Below are 27,694 nucleotides of genomic sequence, written 5' to 3' on the forward strand. Positions count from 1 at the left end.
CCCAAAGTTTCGCCTCCAAAGGAGAAAAACTCAAGCTAGTTCATACAGCAACAGTTAATTGCCGCAACAGCTAATTGGCGCTTTATGACACGGGCAATAACAATTTTAATACTTGATTTATCAAATTTGACAAATTTTCCATCAGCCTGCAAATTGTTTAATTTGTTTGCCTCGTCGTAATTAAGTTTAAAAAACTAATCTCTTTGCACTGTTTGTGTTTCAACGCTTTATTGGTGCTAACATACAAGCTGGTCCAAAAAAAAACGTTGAGAGATAATTTGTTTTCTAGATGGTATAAAAGAGTGAGCACGTGAATTGTCCCTCCAAGTACAAAACTCGTGACCTCCTTATCACAGTCATCATCCATTACCATCGTATAACGTCAAAATCAATCTTGGCCTTCAAGATTAGAAGAAATGAGGCGTAGACTGTATAAAGGTTACATCTAACGACAATTTAGATAAAGTATTTTCTACTCTGACTCGTATTTTGGGATCAACAACTACCGACCCCTCACACAAATAAATTCTTATTCGTTATAATTAGCAACTGATTAGTGTTTTGGGTATTTTGGAACATCATCAGTTTCGTTATCTGAAGAAGTGAAGCTGTTTTTGTCGAGACCCGTTCCTTCCAAAAATATTCCAATTCCGTTTTGTTCTATTTGGGTTATGTCACGCAAAGACATTTTTTTAATTTTTGTACTTCTCCAATGTCACTTTTTCTTCGAGGACACAGAATGGTCAGACGCGATCATCATCGTCCAGAATTGGCGAGATTTTTGCATAAGCAGCAGTAATAACATTAGTTAAAGGTCAAAGTTTGTTACAAACATATCTCCAATTAGTGAAAATAATTAGGAAGTCGCAGTAATGTTGGTTATCGGCGCGATTAAAAATGATCTAGAGGGTTCGTGGAAGTAATGGAATAAATCGAAAATGTACGGAGCGATTATGAAATGTATTTTAAGCAGTGCACGTTTCCAAGATTTAATCCGCTAGAACTAATACAATAAATAAAAGTGTCAAGGATGAGGCGGAATGGAAGTGAAACAGTTAATGCAATAAGAGGATGTGACAATGTGTACATCACGATACAATGCACGCGCCACATAAATTAATATTTCAATTGTGGAGTCTACGAAATGATTAATCGACGAGAATTACAAGCACGTGCACGATTTAAGTTTAATCAAAGTTTAATGATCGGGGGGCGAAGAACTGATAATGTGACGCAGGATCGTAAATCAGTTAAAATGTCAGAATTTTGGATTGAAGACGCCTTCAAGATTTGTTTACGAATTGATTTATTTCTGATTAAATTTGTTATCTGCAAGGATTACGCGGTGTTGACATTTTTCAAATTCCAGATCTTGACGTTGCCCAACCAAGTGTATTTTGGGTTGCCTATATCATTTTCTTCAAACATTTATTAATATTCTAGTGTAATACAACAAATAAATGCCAATTAGTCATGTTTTAATGGTGAAAACATTATTTTCTTATTTGTTCATGGACACAAAAGCTTTATTTTGCAATAAAATACCAAAAAATGACGGGGTCTGAAAAACCAAGGGCTTACCAACACAACGGCTTTTAAAATTTTTATTTATCGTCGTTAATGTGTCCTCTGCCTCTTATTAAATATTAATTATTAAATATTAAAGGATGATTGATTTAATTCAAACTGGGCTCAAGCCAGATGGTTATCCGATGGATACTAAAAAGTAAAAATGCCAATTCCAGAATTTGACAACTGACAGCTGAAATAATTTTAAAACGATATGAAAGGATCTTGTGAAACAGCAAACTTATCTTGATCACTTTGGTCCAGCAACACACCAGGATATGGAAGAGAGACCCAAGAATTCACCGACTCGTAGACAACCAGTAGATAAGTTGTAACAATATCCGAAGAAGTGCTTTTGACTGACTGTTTAGCAAGTTTAGCGAGTAAATTTCCAAAGAAGTACTCGATATTGTTAAGAGAAAATGAATTATTAAGAAGACGACCTCTCTATTCCCAGACCCGTCCCCACTGATTTTTGTTTGTTTTGAAAATGAGTAAAGAATCTTCAACTTATTTTCCGGTTGGTGAAGCAGCTCAGATTTCTACTTTTGTCCGAGATTCTAAATTAAGAACTACTCCAATAATGTAGATACATGAAACGCTTTTGACAAGTTCTTGAATTTCCTGAAATTATTTTTAGGTTAGGAAGATAAGGGGTTGCAAAAGAACACAAGGTGACACAACAAAATAAAATTTTATTCTAGGAAAATTTTGATACAAAATTCATAGTGTTTGTAGTTGGTGTAATGTAACAAGCCTAGATTTAAATAAAAATTAATTTATACACTATCTCTATGAATAAATAACAAATTAAAAATATTTACACTATGGGCTATTTGTGAAGTACTTGTTATATTTACAAAAATTATTGCTCGGCGTATTAAATAAAAAAAAAATCAATCAGAAATAATCAACTCAACATTTACAATATCAATAGTTAAGTAAATCTCTTTAATCTCGTTAATAACGCAACAACTGAGACCTGTGGGGCCCACCTACAAACAAATTTGTCGGACAGGACTTGATAAAACAGGCACTTCTGATATTGTTGTTCTGTGTGTGGTGTGACTAATAAACGATAATTTAGATCACGAAATCAAGTCTTTTTATTTCTCTTCACTCTTCAACTTCCGTACAGTAAAAAATATAAAAGAGAGTACAAATGGAAATGTAAGTACCCTACTATAAAATATGAAGTACTAATCTCCAAAAATGGAAGAAAGTCTATCAATACGAACACCGATCACATGAAATTAAGTACAACGCTTCGGCATCTTATCACAAGTTTGGAATGTAGTAGACTCGCAATAGTCCCTAATACTGGATTACTGGACGACGCAGCACCGCTTCGACTTGGAGTAGCCGACGCTCTCCTCGGCAGTCTCCCCCGTGAACCTGACAATGTCTGCGGTGGGACTGGGGCTGCCCTCGTCGGTGATGCTGCCCATCGGCGAGGTGATGCTGTTCACGTCCGACGAGTTGTTCCTGATCTGCATGCGCTGCTTCTTCAGGTCGGCGAGGGTGCCGTTGCCGTTGATGGTGACCACCACGTGCACCGTCACCTTGCCGTTCACGTCGGTCGTGTACGAGTTGCCCTTCGTGTCCACCAGGTGGTTCTCCAGGAGCGAGTCGTCGTCCTTGCCCTCGGGGGCCTTGCGGTTCTCGATCACCTGCAGGGCGGTCGACTCCGGGGCCTCCTTCACTTCCGAGTTGTTGTTGGTGGTGAACGAGGGGGCTCTGCTGATCTTCGGGGGCGGCTGGATCGGGGGGCTCGGCTCCGAGCTCTCCAAACCCTGCAAAACCAGTTTTTATTTTGCTTTTAGTGCAACAGTTTCGGGCGGCTCCACTTTGTACGACAAGCACACGACCGGATTTTTCCTTTTCTTCATGACTCGAACCGCAGCACAAACCAACTGCGGAACGTAAACAGCATTTTTCGTAAATATTCGACTGAAATTATACAACTGAATTTCACCAGAGGAATTTATTAAATTCGTAGCGCACACGAGCCAAACGCCACACATTTGCGCCGCCTCTAACAACTTTCGTGCTAATCCATATGTTCAGTGATAGGAAATAATGAAATTCCGCTTGATTTCTACAAAAGAAGAAATGGACGTGATCCTGACCGATAAAGCGATGCAATTAGACGACCGACTGGTGAAATCGCTCGATTATTAATTGCACAACTCCGATTTTGGTTTCGTCGGAAGCCGACATTATTGTTTTCGATGAAAAGTAAAAGTCTCTCCACATAACAAACTACATGTATTTATGTTACGATTAGCATTAGTTTCACGCCGCCGAACACTGCATTTGGCAACGCCTATTGCAATAGGTGCATTCGAATTCAAAACAAATAAAACGATTCATTCCAACGGGATCGGAAAGTTGCGCCCCGGCTTGCATTATTTATGCTGCGGATTAGAGAAATGCTGAGTGGATAAGGGGCTTTTGTCCAATCTACACCGACTGGAACAGAACGTTCAATTAAAAAATTCGGAACGAGATTCGGAGATTAATTCGTCGGGTAAATTGTAGGTCGGCTTGCGACTCCGATACGCCAAAGCAAATATTTTGAGGGGGCTTGCGATTCGACAAAATCTGGAAATTGAGATCAACCCGTGTCAACATCGGGGTCCGGGGACGGCTCGATATTGAAAGTGCGAAGTAAACATCGACACGACTGGATGGTCGCAGTGGGGCGCCACCAGAGACGGTTTGCAAACATTGGGGGCCCCGAAGTGCACAGAAATACTTCAATGTTCCTCGACGTTTTAGATTAAGGACAGAATTGAAAGAAGCGCGAAAAGGAACAGGTTTTATAAAGTGTAGGCATTGTTGCAATCATTTCTAAGTGCTTGTAGTAAATCCAAAAGACTCCTGGAATGTCAAAATTAAATTTGGAATAAAATGTTTGTTTTGACTGTTCTTGGTTACAAAATTTCTCTCGGAGTGTACATGTCAAATTAAAAAACAAAATACCTTGTAATGTTTTCAATTTAAACCGAATTAAAACTCACAATTGGAGTTGCTTTAGCACAAATTTGTAATCAACTCCGATTTTTAGAACTTTGTTGCAATACAAATGGATCGTTTGAAAAATGATGAATACCAACCGGGTAATATGAAAATCACCGATGAATTAACCAAATTATAATTTTGCTTTTGATAGTCCAGATGGTTTTTGAATTTACTATAATCATCCATTATGTATTACCATATCCATTAGGATATGAGCACGACATTGGATTTTTAAATAATTAAGGGGCTCATTCAAGAAACTCAGATTTACGTGAAATAGATATGGCAACATTGCACGATTGCAAGTGAACAGTGACGACGTCAAATGTCAAATTGGAAAAAGTTTAAAATGTTTTTGAAGAAATGGATTTCAAAAAATTAAGTTTTGGGACAATGTATAACAAAAAATGGTCAAGTGGAATAGCAACATGCATGAATCTAACATAAAGAAGAAATGCAAAGATTTTTGTGCATCTTATCCCTCAACGCCATGTTGCCAAACTTCCACCCCGTGCTTTCATCAGCTGGTAATTTACATAATTTAAACAATATCATTTCTTCGTTTACAGCTTTTTCAAATTTTTTATTTCGTTGCTTTATTACTCGGAAACGACTTCGGATTTGATGTAAAAAAATTTTTAATTACATCACTTTGTGTTCTGTTGTAACAAAAAATTCGGATTTTATTTTGGGACGTGCCTAGTAATCGATTCAGTTTAAACAATATAATTGGAATTCGGAAAGCTGAAGACAATTCAGAATTTTATCAACAATTTTCTCTGTATATTCATTCAGACAGAACATGGCAGTTACTTATGTGACTATAATTTTCAATCTTTTATCCTTATTAAAATAGAGGATTAATGCATATTTTTCTCAAAACACTTTTAACAATGTATTAACACAATGTTCGCCACAGAAAAACCCAAAATGTTGACAATCGGAGACACTTTTTTTGCTTAATTAATGAGAATTTTTATACAAACCTTTTTTTATTTTATTTTGTATTGTTTGCTACAAGAAAGTGTCTGTTTACTCTTCTCCTTAACTAAAATCTTTTATGTACGTCCAAAGTTCATAAAAAAGGATTCTTTTTGGTGGATCAGCAAATATGTTTGAAACCTTAATTATTGTCACATCAGACGCTTAATTACACCGTTCAAATATTTGTTTAAATCACGTTTTTTTCCATCTCATTTGCTATCACTTTTCTAAAAAACCACTTTGCATTTCTGATCCTCCACTCGACCATAAAGTTTCTCTGACTATTGTCACTCTTTAAAACATAGCTTATGTCGTCATTAATTATCTTATTATAAACATATTTTATCAGTATCACTGATATCCCAAAAACACCTACAAAAAGTAGGTACCAAATTTTTTTTCTAAAAAAAATCGCTGTTTGCAAAAAAGTGCTATACGAACTTCTTACACGTGCGAGATAAAAAATTGTCCAATTTAGTACTTTACTGAATTAAGCAATTCTTTGACGTTTCCTAATTTTCATTTTTAGACATCCGTTTGTTTAAAAAAATTATTTCTACAAATTTGGAATACAGAAGAGCCGCATTTTCCCTTGAGCGCCCATGGCCCTCAAGACGCCATGTGAAAACTTGGTAACTGAATTTAGTATTTAATCTTGTGCCATGTTTTAGATTCTAATCGAATTGTGAAGTCTTTAACAACCCTTTTAATTAAAAGGTAATTCCAATCCCAGGCCGAGAGCGCCCCATTTTGCTTTCTTAAATTACGCTCACAGTAATTACAGATCAAGAGACGTTAGATGGAGGCTCTGTCTTACTTAACTGCTAACGCTGTTATTATTCTCATCGCAACTTTTAACACCGAGATTAATTTAATATCTGTCGTAACTGTCTCAAAAATGGAGTCTGTCATTGTCCATCAACACTTTAATTTTTTCGACGCGGTTGCACCATTGTCTTCCCGCTTTAAATTTATCAATTAACGTCACTGTCCAAACCTGTCAACCCAACACAACTTCCCATTAAACCAATAATTAAATATAATTAAAAACTCTACACGCGTGACCAGAACTCTTCCAAACAGTAAAAAACTTTTACCAGCTAGTGTCACAGTGTCACCACTAAAAACAACTACTCTTTTGGTTTCCTTTCCGACGGTAATTTTTATTTCATATTGTATAAATAAATAAGATCTTTATCTTGGGCAATGCGACCCCTGGAGTCACTTTCCGACAGACGTAACTCCCCCAGGAAGCATTTTCTTCTCTCAGATTTCGTCGACATCTTTACGGAAAGAACCCTTGTTGGCTGGAATCTCGCTCTCGATGGCCGCCGATTACACTTCTCCCTTAAAACGCCCCTGGCAACCACAAAAGCAATTCGCACAACATCAGCTGCACACGTGGTGGGACCAGTGAAAAGAAAAATTCGCACGAACTTGCAAAAGGACAAATTAGGAGTTTGGAGTTTTGCTAAATCGATTCCGAACATGTTGCGAGTTGCGTCGAATTAGATTGAAAGTTTAAACAAGCGTCGGGAGTTTGATATTCGGGGCACATTATTAAGCAAACACATCGAGCAAAAGCTTGACAGATAACAATAAGCTGGAATATCTCGTAGGGTCGCGAAGTAATCAGAACAACAAAATTAAATCGTCAAGAAAATAACTCCTCTTAATTACAGAAATGTTAACGAAGCGAGCGCTTAAGGAGGACGGAGCGGATTAAAACCGGCGCCCTGGAGAACCTTCCACTCCGGTGGAATTTCATATCATTTTTATCAACGTTCTGTTTTTATTAAAACCTCGCCGCAGACCATCTAGTTATCTCCGTGCGCAATTTGCTCTTCGAAATTTCTTTTTTCGAGTAAACACTGCGAAACAACCCACCCCGGTTTATTAAAATAAACAGGCCGACTTAATTTTCGTCGTAAACACACTCTTCGTGTTTTTCCACCGTGTTGTGTAAAGTTGAAAGTTCGCCGTAACAAGACGCCATCTCTTATGTACATAAATTAAGGAGAGTTTCATCGTGCACTCGCAGATAACAGGAATCTTCATACATTTTAAACACGACTGGCTTCGAGCGAACAAAGCGAACAAGTTCTGTTTGCTTTGGGGAAGTCGGAGAGCAGTCGAAAGCAGAAAAATAAACGTGATTTCGTTACGGGTGGATTCAAGGGAGCTCGCCCCGCTTCAAATATTTGTCGGATCGATTTCGGTGAATAACTTGGTGAAAAATTTTCGCGACTCGCCGGACTCACTTTGTTCTCGGCCTGCAGCCTCAACTTGGCCTCTTCGACGGCGTCCCGCCGCGCCGTCAGCCCCTTGTCCCGCAGCGACGTCCTCCGCACCGACTGCGTCCTGGTGTTGCTCTGCGACCGCCGCACTTTCCTCTTCGCCTCGTTTTGCCGCTTGATCTCTTGCTCCGTCCTCAGCTCCAGGATGCGCTCCTTGATCTCGGGGTCTTCGCAGATGTCTGAAACAAACCCTAGAAGTGGCGGGACTCGAGCGTGGACTCCTCACCTGCGGGGGTCTCGTCGTGTTTGTTCTTGGCGTTGAGGTCTGCCCCGGCTTGCGCCAACAACTCCAGGACTTCCAGCTGCAAACTCACAAATACAAAACGAACAGTTCTCAACGACGGTCATTACGTGTCCCCAGCAGGCGGCGGCGTGCGACGGCTGCCAGTCGTCCTTGTCCCGGACGTCCTTCCTCACGCTGTGCTCCAACAGGAACTCGACCACGCTCAAGTACCCGTTGGCGGCGGCGATGTGCAACTGAAAACAAAAAAGATATTTCCTTGTACTGTTAACTAAAACATTCCAGCGCAAAAGGTGCCTCCACCCCTCTGCTCAACAATTCATTTCCACTTGTGTAATTCTCGCTCCAACAAACTCGGGAATAATTACGCCGATTCAATAATTTAACGTCCCGACCTACCGGCGTGGCCCCCTGGGAGTCGTACGCCTCCAGGTCGCCGCCGCTCGCCACGATTTTCTTCATGTCGACCAACATCTGCTTCTCTGTGGCCGCCCTGGTGTCGTCGATCAGCTGCTGGGTCACCCCCCGTTTGGCCATCTCGCCCTCGATGTAGTCGAGGGCCGCCTCGTCCTCGCAGATGTCGTAGGGCATGTTCCCGTCGGCGTTGACCGCCAGCAGATTCGCCCCCCTCGATATGAGAATCCTGCGACAGGAAGGAAGTAGTCGGGGCCTGTGGAAGCGCCGTCGTCTTTACCTGACCAGTTTGAGGTGGCCGCAGGTGGCGGCGGCGTGGAGCGGCGTCCACTTCTCGCTGTCCTCGGCGTTCACGTTGGCGTTGTACTCGAGGAGGAGGAGCAGCATGGCTTCGTTGTTGTCGATGCAGCACTGGTGGAGGGCGGTTAGGCCGTCCTCGTTGCACGAGTCTGGGCTGACGCCCTTCATCAACAGGCGTCTCACTGGAAGGAAAATCCGACGTTAATGGAGTGGAGGGTCGACGCTGGTGGCGTTTTAATAAAGTGGCGGCGGAATCTGTTGCGATTTTTGCCGGAGTCGGCGTTCGCTTATCTGATCTTGGGGGTGCTTACGTAAAAGGACCAATCTTAATGGCGATCGGTTTAATGGGTGCGGAAGACGCCAACGGAATCGTCCGCGTTTCGAGATAAATCACCGGCTTGAGGTGACCACCTGGGGCACCAGCTCCGACTCTTTTCCAGATGACTTTCGTAATCTTTCACGCGTTAGTCTAGCTCTCGGCGACTAATATCGGCTCGAGTACCGTTCTAGATTGATTTTACAACCGATTAAATTTCCATTCTAATCTGTAGTGATGTATTGACGCAAAAAAAAAACGCCTGGGAACGAGATTTATTGGACACTTGTCCTGCAATTCTCCGATTCAACTCCATTGTGAAGATAACGAAATTATTTCTGTTTGTGCACAAATTCGTTCCCCGGCATTGTTCGCGTCCGCGCTGTTAATTGTATGACCGATTAATTATCCCTATTAATTTGCGTTCGTTAATTATCCTGAATGATAAAACTGTTGTAGGTTTTGGAAATTAACAGCGGCGCGAACCGGAGGATGGTCGCTAAATATTGGGTCATTTCATTAGAGCCGATGTTCGATGGCTTTAATGTAATTTGCCCGAACGAATCGATAGAGTTTTATTCTATTTTAGGTTCGCATTATTCCCCTGTACTAAGATTCAATTAGCAAGAATGTGACGGCGACGAAAGCCAAACACGCCGAAGCCAAATAAGTAATTAAAGACTGGTAATTTCGCAAGGTTGTCATAAATGTGTTACGAAAATAGGACGGCGCGGCTCGGCAAACTGAAGTTGCGGTCATTTGAAGGTTTCGCCGAGTGGACAAGAAAGCCCACTGTGCTGGAAGGAAATTTACGGAGATTGAAAGCCCAAAGACGAAATCCCACATTAAAGATCTTTCATGTGTGTATTTATTTCTTGAATCAACCTGCTTCTTATGACTTCGGTTATGTTGAACGCCCTTTGACTTCTGTCAATTCATATGTCTATGTCACCGAAATGGTAGTTCTGTTTTGCCTCTCTTTTCGTTCAAAACTGAAAACAAAATGCAAAACCAGCGGATCAATCGTTTTCTTGGGGATCATGTAAAAGACTTTCTTACCGCAGTAACCATCTCAGAACATTGTAATTAACACATTTAACAATGAAAACTGCAAAGTTGACAACTGTCAAATGTCAAATTTACAAATTCAGAAAAGGTGACAAATCTATATGTTTATATAAATAAATCACTGGAAACTACCACGTTAGAAACTGTACTACAAGAAATAAGTTAAGTACCAGCTGGACTTTATTTCGTATGTCGGCGTCAAATAAATCAGAATTATTCTAAATGTTTGTGGTACACCGTAGTTGGCTGTGATTTTCCGCCTCGCCCGGCTTTATAAATTTGACATTTGACAGCTCGGACTTGTCATTATGCAGTGTTCAAAGTGATAATTAAGATGTTTTGAATTAGTTAAGGCAGCAAAAGAGGATTTTGACACTATCTCGTGCAGGGCATCAGTTATTATAGTGAGTATTAAACACTTTCTTACTTTAACAACCACGAAAATGGTTTATTATCTGAAACAAGACACATTTATTTTATTGTATGTAATGTCTGATTATTGAAATGGAAAATTCAACAAGGATGAGTGAACTTATCTAATGAGTTGACAAGAACGAATACCTTACAAAATAATCTAATTTTTTTAAATTAGGAAATATCTGGTTAAAGATGTTAGAGATTTGTTCAGGCTGGAGGTGTAAAGAAAGGAAAATCAACTGGAAAGTTTCCAGAATCTGAGAAAGCTGTTGAGGCTTCAAGGATGACTCGAGCACAACCCACAAATATTTTGCAATATTTGAATATTTTAACCAAGGGTCGTATCAGGACACCGTTATTAATTTAAGTTGCCATTAACTCAAGTCCTGATTAGAGTAAACATAAAACGACATGGATATATGCAATTATAACCTGCCAGAAAGAGATGAATTCGTCACCATGGTAATTAAAGTCATGATTAAATTTAATACGGGTGTCGTGATACGGCCCCAAGTGTTTAAATGACAGCTTAAAAACTACAGAATGAAATAATTATGTTATTGGCGCAAATTGGTCAGACATTGTGGCAAAACATTTTTGGAAATAAGTGAAAAAAAGTAATCGAGCAATCAGCTAGTATTTTTTGTTTGAAAAAAATTATTACTTTTTTAGAATCTGCGTCTCTAATAGGTCTATTGTTGTATTCAATTTGGAGTCGTTTATGGGTATCTCTTAAAGCACTCGTAGTTTAATAGATTTGTAAGAAAATTTTTATCAATATTTCAGTGTATTATTGTCATTTACACCAAAAAATTTCCAATATTAATGTTCAAACTCTACTTTTTAACATATGTTGCAGATGTAGTTGCATCTGTTACCTTGAATTACCAATTAATACAAAATTCCCTAGAATTTGAAAATTTAATTTTTTTATTTAAAAATTAAAACAAGGGTGCAAATTCTAAAAAATAACATAAAAAACTTGTTTTATAAGGGCATTGGCGCGCTCGTTCCATACAAAACTCCCCTACGGGTCGTTTTCTACACCTGGAACTCGTGCGCCAAATCAACCCTTATAAAACTCGTTCTTTAATATACTATTACGTTACGTTCTTGTTTTTGTCATGTTTCAGTAAATTCAAGAGAAGAAATTTGTTGTGGTGTGATTTGATTTTAATTATTTGTGATATTTTTAAAATTTTAGATTACATCGTTTTAAAACCCCTTGTTTTTAGGCAACCAAGTAATCACCCCATGCAAAACAAAAATTAAAAAACTGTTCTCTTTGAGATAATATTCCATCTCTCGTATGTAACAACAAGAATCTGAGACCGACTCTACAAAGTCTTTGTTCACTAAAGCACTATTCAAATGAGTCCTTCAAATTTGTGAAAGAACCTCGATCAATGTCCGACAATCCAGCTCCGACGTAACATCACTAAATTTGGAACAATAAAGCTACATATTGATAAATTAATCTTCTCTAGCCGAAAACAAATCCGATGATGATCCACATAAATTCATTCAACTGTCAACACCGCATGTCAGTCATTGACATGTACAATTCGTTTTACGCTAATCCAAACAAATTCTAAGTCTAATTTTAACAAGTTTACATCGTACAAAAGAAACAAACAACCGATTAATTCCTCTTGTCGAAACCCTTTGCTGTGTGTACTTCGGCGAATGAATTACTGCGAGATTAATTGCGCCCCACCTTTGACACACTGCGCCCCAGAGTGGGGGCGGCTGCAACTTTCAAAATCCTGCCAACCACCGGACAACACGTGAAAACCGTTGTCACGGCGCGACCCACACCCTTCCCTCAATTTCGCTCCTCGTAAAATTTTAAATCAAATTAACAATCCGTTCGAAAGAACTCCGCTTCTGGGGTTCTTTCAGCCCGGCTATTGCAGCTTCCATCGCGGACTCGTCAAGTCATCGATTAAATTTCCACTAAAAGCACCACCGCGAAAAAAGACAACAACAACGTCCCACTGGAGGCAAAAAGGATTTGTTCCGAACGTAAAAAAATGATCGGAACATGTTTGAAACGCGCGAAATTCCAGAGCGGGACAAAAAAGCACGTAACGTGTGTTTTAATCAATTAAGTAACGACATTCCGTCCGGTACGCTAGGATTTTTTCCGGAGGCACGTGACCCGGTTTCGTGTCGTTTGCCCCAGATAACGACCCTTCCTGCTGGGACGAGGGTGCGATCGTAAACCGCCACTATTGAGAGACGATAACAGGCGCATAAAAAGCGTAATAACGCACCGAGTATTGTCTTGAATTCCTCCGGCACTATTTAGCGCAACGACGTTCCGATGGCGTTGACGCGGACGATGGAACAATGGAAATATGTAATCGGTTGGGATCATGGGAATGGAAAGCAAGGGAAAAATGGTTTTTCGGCGGGTCGCGGTGGGAATTTGTTTTCGGGACAAATCTAGTGGAAAGTGTGGAAATGTCCGGAATCGCGACCGGAGTCTTGCGTCTCTCGTTTTACGACGTAAAGAATCTAACCCGAATTTGCTTGTTCGTAAAGACGTGATGCAAATTTAAAGAGGATTAAAGGGGATTTGTGAATGACAAATCCTGATAAACGCCTCAGCTGCGGAGGGCTTCCGTCTTCAAATTTCATAATCTAGTAATTATTTAGTTTGCAACTGACTCGCCCAGAGTCACTCCCGACTATCGCGTTGTAGTTGTTATTGATGTTTTTTTTGGCCATCCCGTTACATTAAAGTTTCTGCGATTATTAAAAATTCACCAGTATCGACTGGCGCGCGTTATACAAATAAATTTTTCAAAACACTGTTACGCCGCCACCGTTAATTTTTTATTCGTGTGGGCTGGAAAATCAGGTTTTTGGTTCTCCTCTAACCATTTAGAAAAAATGTTCCAAATGCCAGAGTCGGTCGTTTTTGTTGTCCCTGACAGAAACAAAACACGAGGAAAATTCGAACAATTTTATTTTGTCACCTAAGACACCAGTTCATCTGATTCAACGACGCCGAAATTATGTCAGACCCTCGGAAAAAATTCTTTTGTTTCGTTGTCCCAATTCCCCCTCACAGGTAAAATGTGGGATGCGTTCCTGATTTAGCGTTAACATTTTCTTTTCTTATCTTGCGAGATATTTTCAAGCTCAACTGAGCAAAATTTTTTCCAGCTTCCTTGAGAAACACTATCACTCTCTGTCGTAAATTTCAATGTGGTTCATCCATTGTGAAAACCATATCGTGGACCAAATAAAAGTTTTCTTGCATCCAACAGTTCTAGAATGTCGTGGAGCGATTCCGCTTTTAAGATTCACTTAATTTAATTCAGATCATTAGAAGGCAACTCGCTATTTTCAGATTTTGCTAAAGGATCTGTAAGTATATTTAGTAATCTCCTGAACTAAATTTTTTGTTATTTATATTTTACGTTTAATAATTGGTTACGGGATCCAGTGGTGCATCTGGTGTTTTTCAGAGTACTCATTCAAGTTCCTGTTTATCAATTATGAACGGCATAACATACACTAGCTGTTCCATAAGCTTTCAAAATTTAAAACAAGACTCTAAGAATGTAAAAATATGTTTTTTATAATTTATAATATTTTATTTTCGGAGTTATTACAAACTGCAGTTGTGCTCCTTTGTGTTTTACGAATCCAAAACAGAGCAAACGTGTATAGAATCTTTTTATAGAGCACAATATTTCCTGCAAAAAAGTCACAGGCGTTTAAAAGTGCGCCGCGAAATACTCCAATTACGCGTGACTTCCGAGTCGGTGGTTCGCTTTGAAAAAAAATGAAATGGAAGTGTCTAGAAGCTATAAAGAAATTTTTAATACAAATTAGAGTTCAATTGTAATCATTTTCGAATTTTAACACTGGAATTTTTTAATTTCCAATTTTTATTAAGCTTTGAATGCTGCATAATCTGTACTGTTCGTCGCAAAATTACAATTTTAATATTACTGGGCTATTGATTTGTGAAAACAAAACGATGAGCTCTAAAATGTTCACTTTTTTAAGAAATCATTTTATCGATAACTTTTTTAGTATTCGTCACGAACCAGATCCATTTCCACTAACCACAATAATATAATTATCACTTGAAGCTAAGACTCTGGATAATACAATTTCTTTTGCCAATGAACTATTTGTTGAGGAAAAAATTCCATTTTGAAAAATCTAATCAGGGAAATGAATCGGTTAATAATAATTATTGATACTAAACAGAGCCTTTTCGTTTCATTTTGGACATTAAAAATTTCCGATTTTAGTTGTTTCGTCGACAAATACCTTGTAAAATGTCTTTTCTCCATCAATAAACAAACATACAGTATGATTTTGAAAGTGATGCAGACAATTTAACCTGAGGTAGTACATGTTAAAAGAAGGCAAAACAACCCAATTTACCTTGCATAAATGTTAATGGTTTACGAGAGAATCAAAGGAATCACTTTGTTTGGGAACCGCTGAAAAATTTCAAATTTGGCGGGCAATTTTGATGTACGACGAACTTAAAATGTCAAGTTTTTCTGTCATTCAATCTTTGATAAAATTTGTAAAGTGATGATAAAATAGTGCCTGCAACTTATTCAGAAAACAACAAAGTAAAAAGATTGTAATTGTGTAAAAGCATAAAATGAAACATCAAAGAAGTTACTCAAAAAGTTCGCCATCGTTTGCAATGCAAGCTTCAGCATCACGTGCCCGAGAAAGCCGAACTCGATTCAGAATGCCTCTGTTTTGACGAATTTCCTGAGCGGTGTCTGAAACTCGCAAACTGAGAAACTTCCGAGTGATTTGCAAGACGCCGAATACGAATACTTGTTCCTGGCTGGTTTCAATTTCGTGAAGAAATTATTCTTCTACAACTAAAATGCGATCTTCTCGTTGGCAGCCAAGATCGTGCTTATTCATTTCGAAACGCCCGAAATCGCGAAGATGCTGCACAACGTTTACAAAGGTTCGTGCAGTGAGACGTATCCTTTGAGGAAACATTTCACCGTAGATTTTCCGGTTCATTTATGAAAACAAAAAAGTCTACTATGAGTTTTTTGACCCATTTTTTCATAAAATTCAGTGGCCCCCAAACTTTTTTTGAAAAACTTTTAGCCCCCCTTTCTCGAAAAATATCAACATTTGTATAAAGCATTATTGGCTCAATCGTTACCTATTGTGGAGTTCTACCACTGGTTAAAATATCTGCACAACTTTCAAAGTCACCCTGTACATACCTACATTGATAAATCCTAAGAAAGTGCATTCCACCATGAACACTTTTATAACGCGATAGTTTCTATGAAACTGAAAAATATTTTTAAAACAGGAGGATCTATTGGCTGAAAATTCTGGCCAACAACCAATTTTCAGCATTGTTGAATTTTTCCCAATAACCGCGTCATTGTAAAACCTCGTTAAAACTGGAAAAGAACGAATTAATTAATCGAATTAAACGCAAACAGCTCGGTTCGCTTGACAGATCCACTTCGTTATTTGGTTTGCACACAAAACCGCCTCGTATCTGTGCGAACTAATGAACTAAGTTAATTAAACGACCGTGAATAAACACGTCCTATTGTTTCAATCTTGTCTCGTCTCCCGATTAGCTCAATTTAGCGCCCCCGTCGCCCTGCCCCGCACGAAAACACCGTGTTTTACCTGTTGGTCAAATTTGTTTAGGTCGGCGTTTTTCTGCGGCGGGGGGGCACTCTCATGAATATGGATGAGGAGTCCGTCCGGTCCCGACCCGAACTGGTTGGCTTTAACTTTTCATCGATGTTGTAAAATGACGTCAAACACAAATATTTATTAAGCCCATACCAGACCTCTCTCTATAAACAATTAAACGCGATACCTTCGGATTTGAGAAAAAATCCCGGCCAGACCCGCGCTCGAATCGAAACGGGCCGTGTAAACAGCGCAGATGAAACCTCCGGATTAATTTTTGATTCTGTGTGTGCCCAAAAAGGGATTAATTAGGTGCGGGGGCGGTCCACCCCCGCCTGGGGGTGTACGCAAACATGCACGAGTGGACGGGTCATCGATCAGGGTGGAAATATCATCGGGTCATTCTGATGGCGGTGCGGTTAATTTCCACTGACTTAAGGCGCCCGGAAAGAGGGATTAACCCCCGGAGAGGGTGCAATAAAGAACAAACCTGCCGGATCCGCACACAAAACACGCTTGGATTAAGTTATCGCCGGTTAAAAAAAAATCAAGTGGTGATTTTTATTTAGCCCCTGGTCGTTATGCAACCAAGAGTGCACACGCGACACCGTCTTTACCTTCGTCGATGTCGTTCCTGGCGGCCGCCTCCAGCAGGACGACGCTGTCGTTGAAGTAGATGCTCCGCTTGTTGGACTTCTGCTGCTTGGACGTCTTCCTGCTGTGCTCCTTTTCCTTCTGGGACCACACCTTGAGCTGGTGGTTGCGTCTCTTCCGCGCCAGACTCAGTCTCTCCTGGGTCGGCATCTGCTCGATGTGGGGCATCTCCTGGATCAGTTCGGAATGCTCCATCTCGTTTGGGTCGTTCACAGGACTGACATCAAACCCTGCAACGTACGGACTCGGTCAGGAGGGCTACTGGCGGTATCGCATGCCGGGGGCGGAATGAGCGGCGAAGAATAATCGCGCGGCTGGTGGAGGGAGGCCGGGGCCAATTAAAAGGGACGAATCCGTCGACCACGCGGAGGAGGCTCCGATTTCTGGAGCGTTTCGAAAAATTCCGGCGCTTCCGGTTGCTCAAGATGAAAGGAGTTGCGCGAGTCGTAAATGGGAAAATCTCGTCGGGACGGGAGGCTGTCGATGTGATTTATCGTCCCGATCGCGGGATGAATATTTAAAAAATTGAGATAAAACTCACATGATTTATCTCGGGGAGTGAATTGCAGGAGGATCGCCCTCTAAGGCCACATTTGTTTTCGGAAGAAACTAGCACGTTCCGCGGTCCTCCCGCCACCAAACTTCAATCGATCTCTCGCCGACGAACGATCTGCCAACGAAAATATTTTATCATCGCCCTTGTCACAATCATTATCGCTTTAAAAGTATGCGACTGGTATTAAAGGTATTATCAGCGGTCGGATAATCTAATTATCACGGTTAACACTTTTGCACTTTGCCTACTTGTCGAGTGGAAAATTGCGACAGCAAGTTGGAAAGTGGATGCATCGGTGGCCTTTTTCTCCACATTTTCCCGTCCTTACGGGTGACCTTAAACCCGCACAATTAACCGCTATCTATTATCCGCGAACAATACTACAAACTCGTATCGCCGAACATGATCTTGCTTTTACAAAGGGTGAACGCGATAAAACGAGAGGACGTGCATCGTCATGACCAGTTTAATTGGAGAAAAACGAGCCGCCGGGGGATCCCCGCGTGTGTCCTCTGTTTCTGATTCTTTTGTGAAAATGATGGCATTTCTGCTTCTAAATCTCCCGGAAAATAATAAAGCAGATGGCGCTTTGTCCTGGCTCCCGCATCTGATACCAGCTTTTAACCTTTTATTGTTCGGTTTCCGCCGCAAACGTTTTTTTAAAACGCCGGATCGGTCTTAATTATGTTGACGGCTTAATCTTATCTGAAGCAGCTTATCGCCGGCGAATGTCTTTTTCTCTTCGTTATCGGAAAATTTGCGCAACAGTTATCTTATCATCAGGTTCCGATTGTTTGCAAGAAAAACTCATTTTCGTGAAATGCCCTTAATGAATCATCTAGATGTATTTTTTGTTTCCGTTGTTTGCGTTTCATAAATTGGCGTGCATTGTGTTTGTGTTCGTTTACGAAATACATGTTGCTTTTAGTTGGCAAGGTTCGCAAGTTTGGAACGTAAGCGTTGTGGTAAAACAATGTTCTTCGGCAAGATGATTAACGACAGCACACGACGCGACCAGTGGAGTTGTGGTGCTTCGCACAATCGGTTTAATCGTTTTTTAATTAACTTTTAATGTAATCAATGTTTTTATTGTGTAAGAGTAATTAAAAAATCTATTAATTTTTTTTGCAAAGTAAAGATCGCACGACGATAAAAATTATATTTAATTTTTGAAGCCGCGATTTCTTTTGAACCAAGCCGTTTTATAATGCTTTTGTTAAGTCTTGTTAACCACAAGTCCTTGAGTAACACCAGTTTATTAGTTTACCGATTATCTCTTGAAACCTTAACAACACGAAAAACCCATAACAACATTGAAAGCAGTGAGATATTATTTATGGAATTATTTAGTAACGATCATTGTGTTTGACACAAAGAGATCGCTTCTGTGGAAACCGATTTCAATATCAGAAATCACTATTTATTTTTTTTATTTACGTTAATTTAAAGAGATCCAATCAGACGCGATAAAATTCACAAAAACTCTTCAAAACCTCAGGGTGAAATTTCAACTAATTTTTTGCCTTTTTTAATCTTTAAAAACAATTCAAAATATCCTTGTTTTTTTTGTTTTACATAATTTTTGAATTGCACTCATTGTTCCTATTACGTATTTAATAAAAAATAATCGCCAATTACTCTCAATTTTCTTATTTAAGAACGTAAACAGGAAAATACTAATTTTCAACAAGATAAGAGCCGACCGCACATTACAGAAATTACAACAGAGCTCCATTTCACCATTTCAACTGATCTTAATTCATCTATTTTATTTAACAATTGACGAAATGTGCATTCTTTTTAATCACAAATCTTTGAAGTACATGGCTTTATTATATTGCTGATTAGTTCTTGGAAATAAAAATTATTATTCTTAATTGTGTTCGATCTCCACATTTAAGAGAACATTGAAAATTTAAACAGAACAATACTTTTCACAACAAGATAACAAGCAAATGCACGTGTCAAGATTATATCTAGAAGATCTCCTTTAAATTATGTATTTGTAATTTTTAACCACTTTAACTGTTCCCAATTCATGTGTGTACTTTAATTCTTAACAATAACCATTAAGAGTAGAAGTGAGTCTTTTGGTGCTAAGCCCAGAAATTGAAGACCGAGACGAAGTCGAGGTCGTAACTGGGCGAAGCACAAAAAGACCTACTCTGAATGACACGAACTATTTTATCTTCAAGCGGATCACAAAAAAAAATTGGCCATGAACTCGTACTTGAAGGTTTCATAATACCGAATGACTATCAATGATTGAAAATTATTTTGTTATGTTGGTAACATATTTGAAATCTTTAGTTGGCAACATCGTTGGCATGACACACGCAATTTTCAAAATTGAAACAAACGTCAAGAAAATCTATTTTTTTCCAACGCCAATGTACTTCGTGACTTAACCTAACCTAAATAGAAATGATTGACAGATGATGCGCGAGAGGATTTGCACTACCAACTGCATCAGTGTTGCCGATCCACTATTTCGCTTCAATCATTTATAGTCACTATTAGTAAAGTCAACTAAAGTCTAAAGTTTACTTTTTGACGTTGAACGGCCATCTTGCTATTTTTAATTTTGACATCTATAATCCATGCACATGGGCGACTCGTGTTACACTACAGTGGCGCCGGTTAAATATTGGGTACCTAACAATTTCGTTATTTCATTTTTTGTAGGTTTCTTTTAATAGGGATAATTTAATAATTAAAATAAGTCACTTATTGAAATTATCGTTATTATTTTAATATCTCTAACTGAAACGTTCTAAATCTGAGTTACTCTTTAATTAATTCTTTCGTCTTTCAAAGAAATTATAAAAAAATTTTAATGATATTTTTGATTTTTTGTTTTGTTAAATCTTTAACCACAAATCCGCGAGTTGTGTAAGTTTTGTTTGTGCGCAGATTGCTTGTTGAAAGTGTTGGGAACAGTGAAACCCACAATAAATTACTAAACAAAATAACACAAAAGGTTTCTGCAGCCTGGTCTATTTTCGCCCGTGTATTCAAAAAGACCAAAAAACCGAGTAATCAGCGCTTTGGGTTCAAAAACTTAAAATATCCGGCAATGTTTCACTGCACGTTTCTATTTTTATTTATCTTCTTCTTTATCTTTTTTCAGTGTCATTATTAGTCCTCCTCCGGTCTCAACTCCACCTCATTTCGAACGGAACATTTGCAAGTTTGTAAAATACCTAATCCAACTTGGTCCATTTTAGCCGACCTAATATTCCACTATGTTGTGAAATGTCAAGAGACCTTCGACTTCATGAATTTTAATTTTCAATTCGGTGTCGTTAACTCCACTTCATATACATATTTCTTCGTTGACACTTTTACTATCCATGATGTACAAGGCCTCCCGGTGGACCACCAATTTTTCTTTCCAATAACAAAAGTGCTCCCCAAACGACGCTTTTTGACCGAACCGCCGAATTAAAAATTAACGAATTTCCATTCGGCCGGCGTCGTTTAATTTCTGCGCGCTGCTCGACGCTTAATTCGGTGTTTTCTCATCTCCGACGCTCGTTTCGCCCCCCGAACAATAAAAGAAAACTGCGTTTTCATCATTAGGGGGAGAATTACGCCGACAAAATGAAAGTGACAGCAGTGCAGAGCCGTTTCGGGAGTCCCGGGGGACGGACGGGGCAGACCTTCGTTCGTTCGAAATTTCACTTTCAATTTTCCATATCGGATGGACGGCGGATGAAATGTACACAGCGAAACGAGACGAAACAATGAAAAACCGCAACGGGGATTTTCGAGTGTTCAATTTGCTCGGTGCGATAAAACGGAATTGATACAGGGCAAAAAATGTGGTTTCAGTGCAGCAAAGTTTGTAGCAGCAGCAGTTTATATTTCAGAGCGTTCAGATGTTGCTAGCATGTATCTTTGGGGGGGAGTCCCGATTTTTTTTCCATATTTGGACTACTAAAGTGAACCCCTACAACGCTCTGAATTCGGAATTCGCGAATTTTGAGACACCCTGTATAATACAAGGCTTTAAAGCAACTTCCCTGCGGTGTATACATTCTGTCGAAACATCGGCATATATGTATTGTCTGTTAAATATTTTAATTATATTTAACATATAACAACATAATAATAATAATAATAACGTAATTTATATCGGGTGTTCATTTAAATTCCTCCTCAAAGTTGCCGTTAAAGAGTCGATTGTGAACACCCCACTTTATTACTTTACTCTGCAGATTTGACGGCTGGTGCGTTCATAATCAACTCTTCAACGCCAACTTTGCGGAGAAATTTAAATGAACACACGATATAAATTGACGAAAGTTTCAAATAAAATAACGTCACTAATTACATACTCTGTATCTATTGGATCGTAAGTTTCTGAAGTATGTCTAGATAAAACACATTTTTTATGATATAAAAATCATGATCTAATATATTTTTGATGAATAGTTCTTTCAAATGAATTGTTTTTACGTGATAGAAACATCCGTATAGATAAATAAATCCGGCCTCGATGCTGTGTCCCCTCCCCTTTTTAATAATACACATTTATTAATAAACACTAAAAGTTGGTACAGGTGAACTGTAGTCTAAAATTGCTCTAGTTAATCCGTTTAATGATAATTAAGGTGCAACAAAAAACAAACAAATTTCTACTTACTTGTTAAACATTTTAATAAAATATTAGCAACAAAAAGGTACGCCTACATTTACGTGTAAATAAATTACGACTGATAAAAGAAAATGATAAGGAAAAGAAATAGTGTGACATTCCGATAATTTACAGGCCGATAAGAAAAAACTTTCATCCAAAAGTTTTTCAAAGAAAAACATCTGAAATTAGCAACTCTTAGATGAACACAAGGTCCCGTGAGAAACTTTCATAATGTAATGTTTTACTTCGAAGGTACAAAAAGAACCAAAATATTGTTTATCAATATTTTTTTACTAAACCTCATACGAGTACATTTAATTTATTTATTTTTTGAAAAATTGTAAAAATGTTTAAATACATACATACTAAAATCGGTAAAATGAAGGCAAATCTTAAAATATCTATCTTTCATATTTATTACCACTTCATATACTAATACAATATAATTCTAATTTTGCAGACTATAAGTATTCAAAAGAAATAACGAGTGTTCAAAAAAGAAATCTAATCAAACAGGCCGTTGTTTTCTCTTTCTTTTACAAAGGTAGGTCGACTTTTTACTTAGAATGCTTTGACCTTTTCTTCAGATATGTGACATAACTTTATCATCAGTTTATCTAAGTTAAGTAAAACTTAAAAAAAAAACACAAAAAATCTTTCGTCGGTCAGTTCTAAAAAGGACTGTTTTTTCCAAGAACTAAATGACGTTTGACATCTACAGTTTGACACCTAACAAAGCTGAGCCAAACGTCAACAAAAACAAACACCAGATCACTTAACCACAGATGTTTTGAACACTCTTTGTTGTAAAAATTTGATAAATTAATCTTATCTTAACTATAGACAGTTGCGGAAATAAAATTTCGGGCAGTATTGTCAATTTCATAACAGAAACTCATTAATAACCTCATTTTTTACTCTTGTCATGTTTTTGTCTTTTTGACATTCAAAAATTGTGACTTGTGGCAACAGATCAAAGTGATGATTTAATTACACTCAATTAACTCAAAATTCAAAAACTGACTGGGTGACTGGTTTACAGAGATTTTGTTGGAGTGACAGAAAAATGCTGCCCGAATTTCCGTTTCCGCAACTGTACTTTCTTGTCATCATTAAAGAATCGTCAAGACTGTTTTTCTTTTGGTCTTTACAACATCTTACCATTCTCATCCACTCCTGTCCCCCCACTTTCGACTTTTAAAAGCACCACTGTGTATATTTAAAAATTCGTTTCAAATTCTCCACTAGGTTGGCTGAACTAGTACGTAGGTATAGTAAAAAAGAAATGTAATACTGCACTCCATCCGATATACAGTACTCGTATGTCGCCCACGTATCCCAAATAAACACCAAAATAATTCCGGCAACGTGCATAAAGTTAATCTAATCCAACAAACAAAAGACCTTTCTGAACGGATTAGTATGGGAAGGTCGGCGAAATTTATCTCGTCAGTTAACGGGGCCGTCGCTGCCTAATTAAAAAGAACAAGACCGAAAAAGTTTTCGGGCCGCATACCAAACGTTCGTAGAAAAAGTGACATTTTCCGGATTCAGAAGCGCCTCTCACTTTTACTGCGTGTCAGTGTGTTACAAAATACATAATCACAATGCAAATAAGTGCAGCGAAATATTAACCGATTTGCCGTCTCAAGGTGATTTAAACATTGTCGTGGATTTTTTGAAACCTACATGACTTTCTAATCTATTATTAGACACATTTCGTTGGTCGCTAATAACACAGTTTGATAAACTCACCAAGACGAACCGGAATCTGTTCGATCAAATAAAGAAGTCGGCTCGATTGGCCGGGCGGGAGCGTTTAAGGGAGAAAGGGTCAACGGCGATTAAAAGCCACCCCCGATTAGGATCAGGAGCGCCGGATGGAATTAATTCCGCGACCGAAAAAGTGGTGGAAATCAATTCGCTGCAAAAAATAATGTGAGGTGAAGAGGTTCGGGGCGAGAGTGCCGCCCTGCGACACTCCGCACGAAAAGCGAATTCCGGTGTTTATCTTTTGGTGTAAATATTAATTATCCGCAGAATGTTAACTCAACACCTTCACGCTTTATACGTTACAGATACTCTCAAAATAGAAGAATATTCGCCTCGGGATAATACAACTTTACGCACGTCTTATTTTTAGTATCGTGATCTCGATAATTTTTTCGCTTGTCAAGGGACGACTCGCGGTAATTAATCGATACGTCACGGTTTATTTCTGAGCGGTGAATTACTTAAGTAAATTCCATATTTAGCAGTGACAGTCGAATAAAAATCGATCTCTACTTTCTACCGATCTGAGTCAGTCGGAATTTGCGAAATGCAAACTTGCAACAAGGGCCGAAATTTTCGTGAAAGTTGAGTGAAAGTAGCCGTATTTAGGCGAGCGGCACACCGAACTGACGCTCACCCGTGATACGAACCGAACTACCACAGAATCACTCTAGATGGATAGAATTGCAGAAAAAATTGTCGCAACGGGACCACTAATAACTTTTCCATATCCGCTTATTTGTCACAGCAGCCGCAACTGTAACAAGAGTTATTACCTCACGGTTCACGCTGCGAAAAACCGCTTTTACTTCGCCAGTAAATATTGTTACCGTTGTGCAATCGCATTATTCATATTTACCCAAATTTCAAACAATGAAAGTGTTATTAGTGTCGCAAGGCTGGGTCGAGTCGATGCGGCACACTCGTCGAGCGATCGAAGTTGGGGTCACTTCCGTACAATCACGTTTGGGATCATTTCCTATAATTGCCACCATAAACATGTGTTTTTTATAAAAACGGTCAACACAAATCTCGTCATTAGAATTCATCTGATACCGACTGATCGGCTCATTTGTATGAAAATGACGCTTTTCCAGTTTTTGATACAATTTAATTTCGCGCTCCGACCAAACGACTAACGAGTGTTACCCAGTTTGGCATTCATTAATTTAGTATAGAAGTGGAAGCTAAACATATTTCGCTCTGAAGAAGGGCAATTCAGTACTCGTACGCTTAATTCTGTGTTGAATTTGGCGTAATTGGGCAATTAACGTGGCGACCACCATCAAGGCACGTTGAAAAACCCCAGACACTCGTTAATTTGTCGTTTGGAGGGTGGCAACGGGTGTGGAAAAAGTGAAGCTTCAAGGTCGTGCAGCGGCCATTTGTCGCAAAGTCAAAAAAGAGTCGTTGCAAAAGCGAGTTGTTGTGTCAATGTTGCCAATTAAATGTGAACGCTCTGCTAGAAACAATATCTGATTATTTTTACTGTTGTTTAACAATTCCTCGAGTTATTGCTCCATGTCTGTTGTATCAGTAAATGGTCGGCGGTCATGAATCCAAAGCAACAACTCGATAAACCACACTTGAAAGTAAATAGGTCGCCGGCACGAACCCGAGATTAAAAACTGATCGATTTTTATGAAGCTTTTGCAATGCCGGGTTCAAAGAGCCGTGACATCTGTCAAATGATTTTTTCGAATCAAACGAAAGTGGCATGTTGCGCGCATTTGGAGCGACGATTAAAATCCAATCATAAAAACGACATAAAAATCAAACGACCATTTTCCCACACCCGCCATGTTGACGTGACAACGACACCCAGCCCCGAAAAACTTCTTTTTCCGACTGAAAATTTCGGTCCAAGTGGGTCACGTGGTCGAATTCTAAACCTGTCAAATGAATTCGATCGATTTTGCGATGTCTCCTCTGGGTGAGGTGTCAAGAATTGAGCGAAAATTGAATCGGTCCGAACTGGATCGGACGCGACGTTTAAATGTCAAAGTTGGAGTTGTGACGTCACGGGCAATTATTTTGCCGCTAACTGTACCCAGCTGCGAAAAGTATCGCAAGTCGTAAGGACCGAATTAAGGATAATTGTCGGGCAAGGATAATTGTGCGACAGAAATGCGGAACGGGAGAGATGTTGGGCGACAACGAAAGAACGGTGCGAGTCCTGTTTTGGAGAGTTCCAATGCCAACAAGAAAGCACTTCCTGGACGTGTTTTTCGGTGAGTATCGTTAATCGAACCGTGACGGTATTATCAAAAATTATAAATAGTGTCCCCGACACGAGTGTAATCTTCGGTACACTGATAAGCGGCGAACGTGGACACAAATAAAGGTTATAAAAAAAGCAGATAAGTCTGTTGTTCGTCGGCTTTGGAGCGCTGCGACTCGATTCGGCCCCCTTTCGGGGGCGACCGCAAAATCGGTGGCACGGACGCGCCCCCCGTGAAAAAATTTCCAAAAACTTTTCTCACCTCGGCAAACAGGTTAGCCGCATTTTTGAGTCCTGCTGATCGCAGTCGTCACTGAAAGTTCACTCGCAAATTTGACACACGCGCCTACTGTCACTGTTTCGCACATTTTATTTGAATTTTGCACATTTTATCACGAAAACATTGCAGATGTGTGCGCTGCACTCTGCCGCAGAGAACGGTTTCCGGATAAGCTCCACTGCATTTTACTAGTTTACGTTCTTTCACTTAACTACCTGCGCGGCTGGACCGCGTCGATCAAGCCGTGCGCACATGCCGACAGGAAGGAGACCGTTAGGGTTTCCGCCGAGGGTTAGACGAAGAGGGGAGACCCTCGGGTGGCCGTTATTCGCCGGCAGCCACGCGGAAGGGCTGTGGAATGAAGGGGTGCAACAATCAGAGCGCGCCAGGCTGGATCGCAACCTCGTGACGAAGAGGCGTGGGAAAGGGTGAGGAAATCACGGAGAGATTTGCAAAGAAAACCCCTTTAGTTTTTAACACAAAATTTGCTCCACGCATTGTTGCCAACCCCACCAATTGACTCACTTTTTCGTCTAAACTGGCCAAACCTACCGATCGCTTAAAAAATCATGCTACACTTTACTATTTTTTACAGTTGGCATTACTTGATGAGATTTTTCCGTTACAGTAAGTTTCGTTTTTGTTTTGTCGGCTATTTTTAGGTTAGATTTAAGTCTTATATAATTTGTTTCCTAAATTGTTTCTCTTGGGGTTTTTAAGATGAGAATTGGTCCTTGGATATTGTTCCTGCACTGGTATCAGACGTATCAACGTGATAAAAATCACTTTTAATCAGATCTGTTTTCATTAAGTGTTGTTACAAACAAGTCTCCAGATTTTTATATCAACTGTTCAATCTGTTTATATTTGACTTTGCTACTGTAATATTTTATCACAATTTTCTATTTTTATATCCATTCTCTATGTAATTTACATTTTCAATCGAGATTTGCAAACCTTGTCAAACAAATGTGTACACATGGCCTAGGTTGTAACATGTATATTAAGACAATTAACTCGTATTTATACTGTATACGTTTGTAATTGTCAAGATTAATTCAACCGACCTTCATTTGTTTATCGCGAAATGTCAACACTAAAAAATTCGTCGAACCAGATCTCGTTATCGTAGTTGGTAATAAAATAAGATTAATATGCAGGAATGCAGGGCAACTGTTAACAATCTCCGCACTGTGTACCAGTTAGCAACACCCACCCACACCACATTGTCCCGCTTTCCCATACTCCGCATCCGACCAATCACGGAC

The 27,694-nt window shown here is 39.3% G+C and overlaps 1 protein-coding gene and 1 long non-coding RNA gene across 5 annotated transcripts; one reads left to right on the forward strand and one right to left on the reverse strand.

Annotated features, from left to right (window-relative positions):
• The first annotated feature begins 20 nt into the window (after positions 1-20).
• LOC138135666 (uncharacterized) lies at positions 21-2,386 on the forward strand. Its single transcript, XR_011161050.1, has 2 exons — positions 21-2,154; positions 2,210-2,386. It is a non-coding gene; the product is annotated as an uncharacterized lncRNA (long non-coding RNA).
• On the reverse strand, positions 2,245-26,632 carry MYPT-75D (Myosin phosphatase targeting subunit 75D). 4 transcript variants are annotated; one of them, XM_069054369.1, is made up of 9 exons: positions 26,409-26,632; positions 17,496-17,624; positions 16,918-17,184; positions 8,810-9,011; positions 8,515-8,758; positions 8,226-8,351; positions 8,101-8,176; positions 7,839-8,053; positions 2,245-3,362 (listed from the first exon to the last, which is right to left on the reverse strand). In XM_069054369.1, the coding sequence occupies exons 3-9, from the start codon at positions 17,147-17,149 to the stop codon at positions 2,895-2,897; spliced, it is 1,563 nt and encodes a 520-aa protein (XP_068910470.1). In that variant the 5' UTR covers positions 17,150-17,184; positions 17,496-17,624; positions 26,409-26,632; the 3' UTR covers positions 2,245-2,894. The 4 variants fall into 4 exon arrangements, with proteins under 4 accessions (XP_068910470.1, XP_068910464.1, XP_068910477.1 ...); XM_069054363.1 differs by lacking the exon at positions 17,496-17,624 and having other exon boundaries at positions 26,409-26,631; XM_069054376.1 differs by lacking the exons at positions 17,496-17,624; positions 26,409-26,632 and adding an exon at positions 22,159-22,205.
• Between the last annotated feature and the right edge of the window lie 1,062 nt (positions 26,633-27,694).

This window comes from Tenebrio molitor, chromosome 1 (genome assembly GCF_963966145.1).
Source record: "Tenebrio molitor chromosome 1, icTenMoli1.1, whole genome shotgun sequence".
In the NCBI taxonomy this organism is placed as follows: domain Eukaryota; kingdom Metazoa; phylum Arthropoda; class Insecta; order Coleoptera; family Tenebrionidae; genus Tenebrio; species Tenebrio molitor.

Excerpts from the sequence above, each read along its gene's own strand:
- MYPT-75D (XM_069054369.1), bottom strand. The coding sequence starts at position 17,149 with ATGGAGCATTCCGAACTGATCCAGGAGATGCCCCACATCGAGCAGATG. Across the intron at positions 8,352-8,514 it reads ACTCCCAGGGGGCCACGCCG|TTGCACATCGCCGCCGCCAA; the intron begins GTAGGTCGGGAC and ends TTTTGTTTTCAG. Across the intron at positions 8,177-8,225 it reads CCGCCGCCTGCTGGGGACAC|CTGGAAGTCCTGGAGTTGTT; the intron begins GTAATGACCGTC and ends GTGAGTTTGCAG.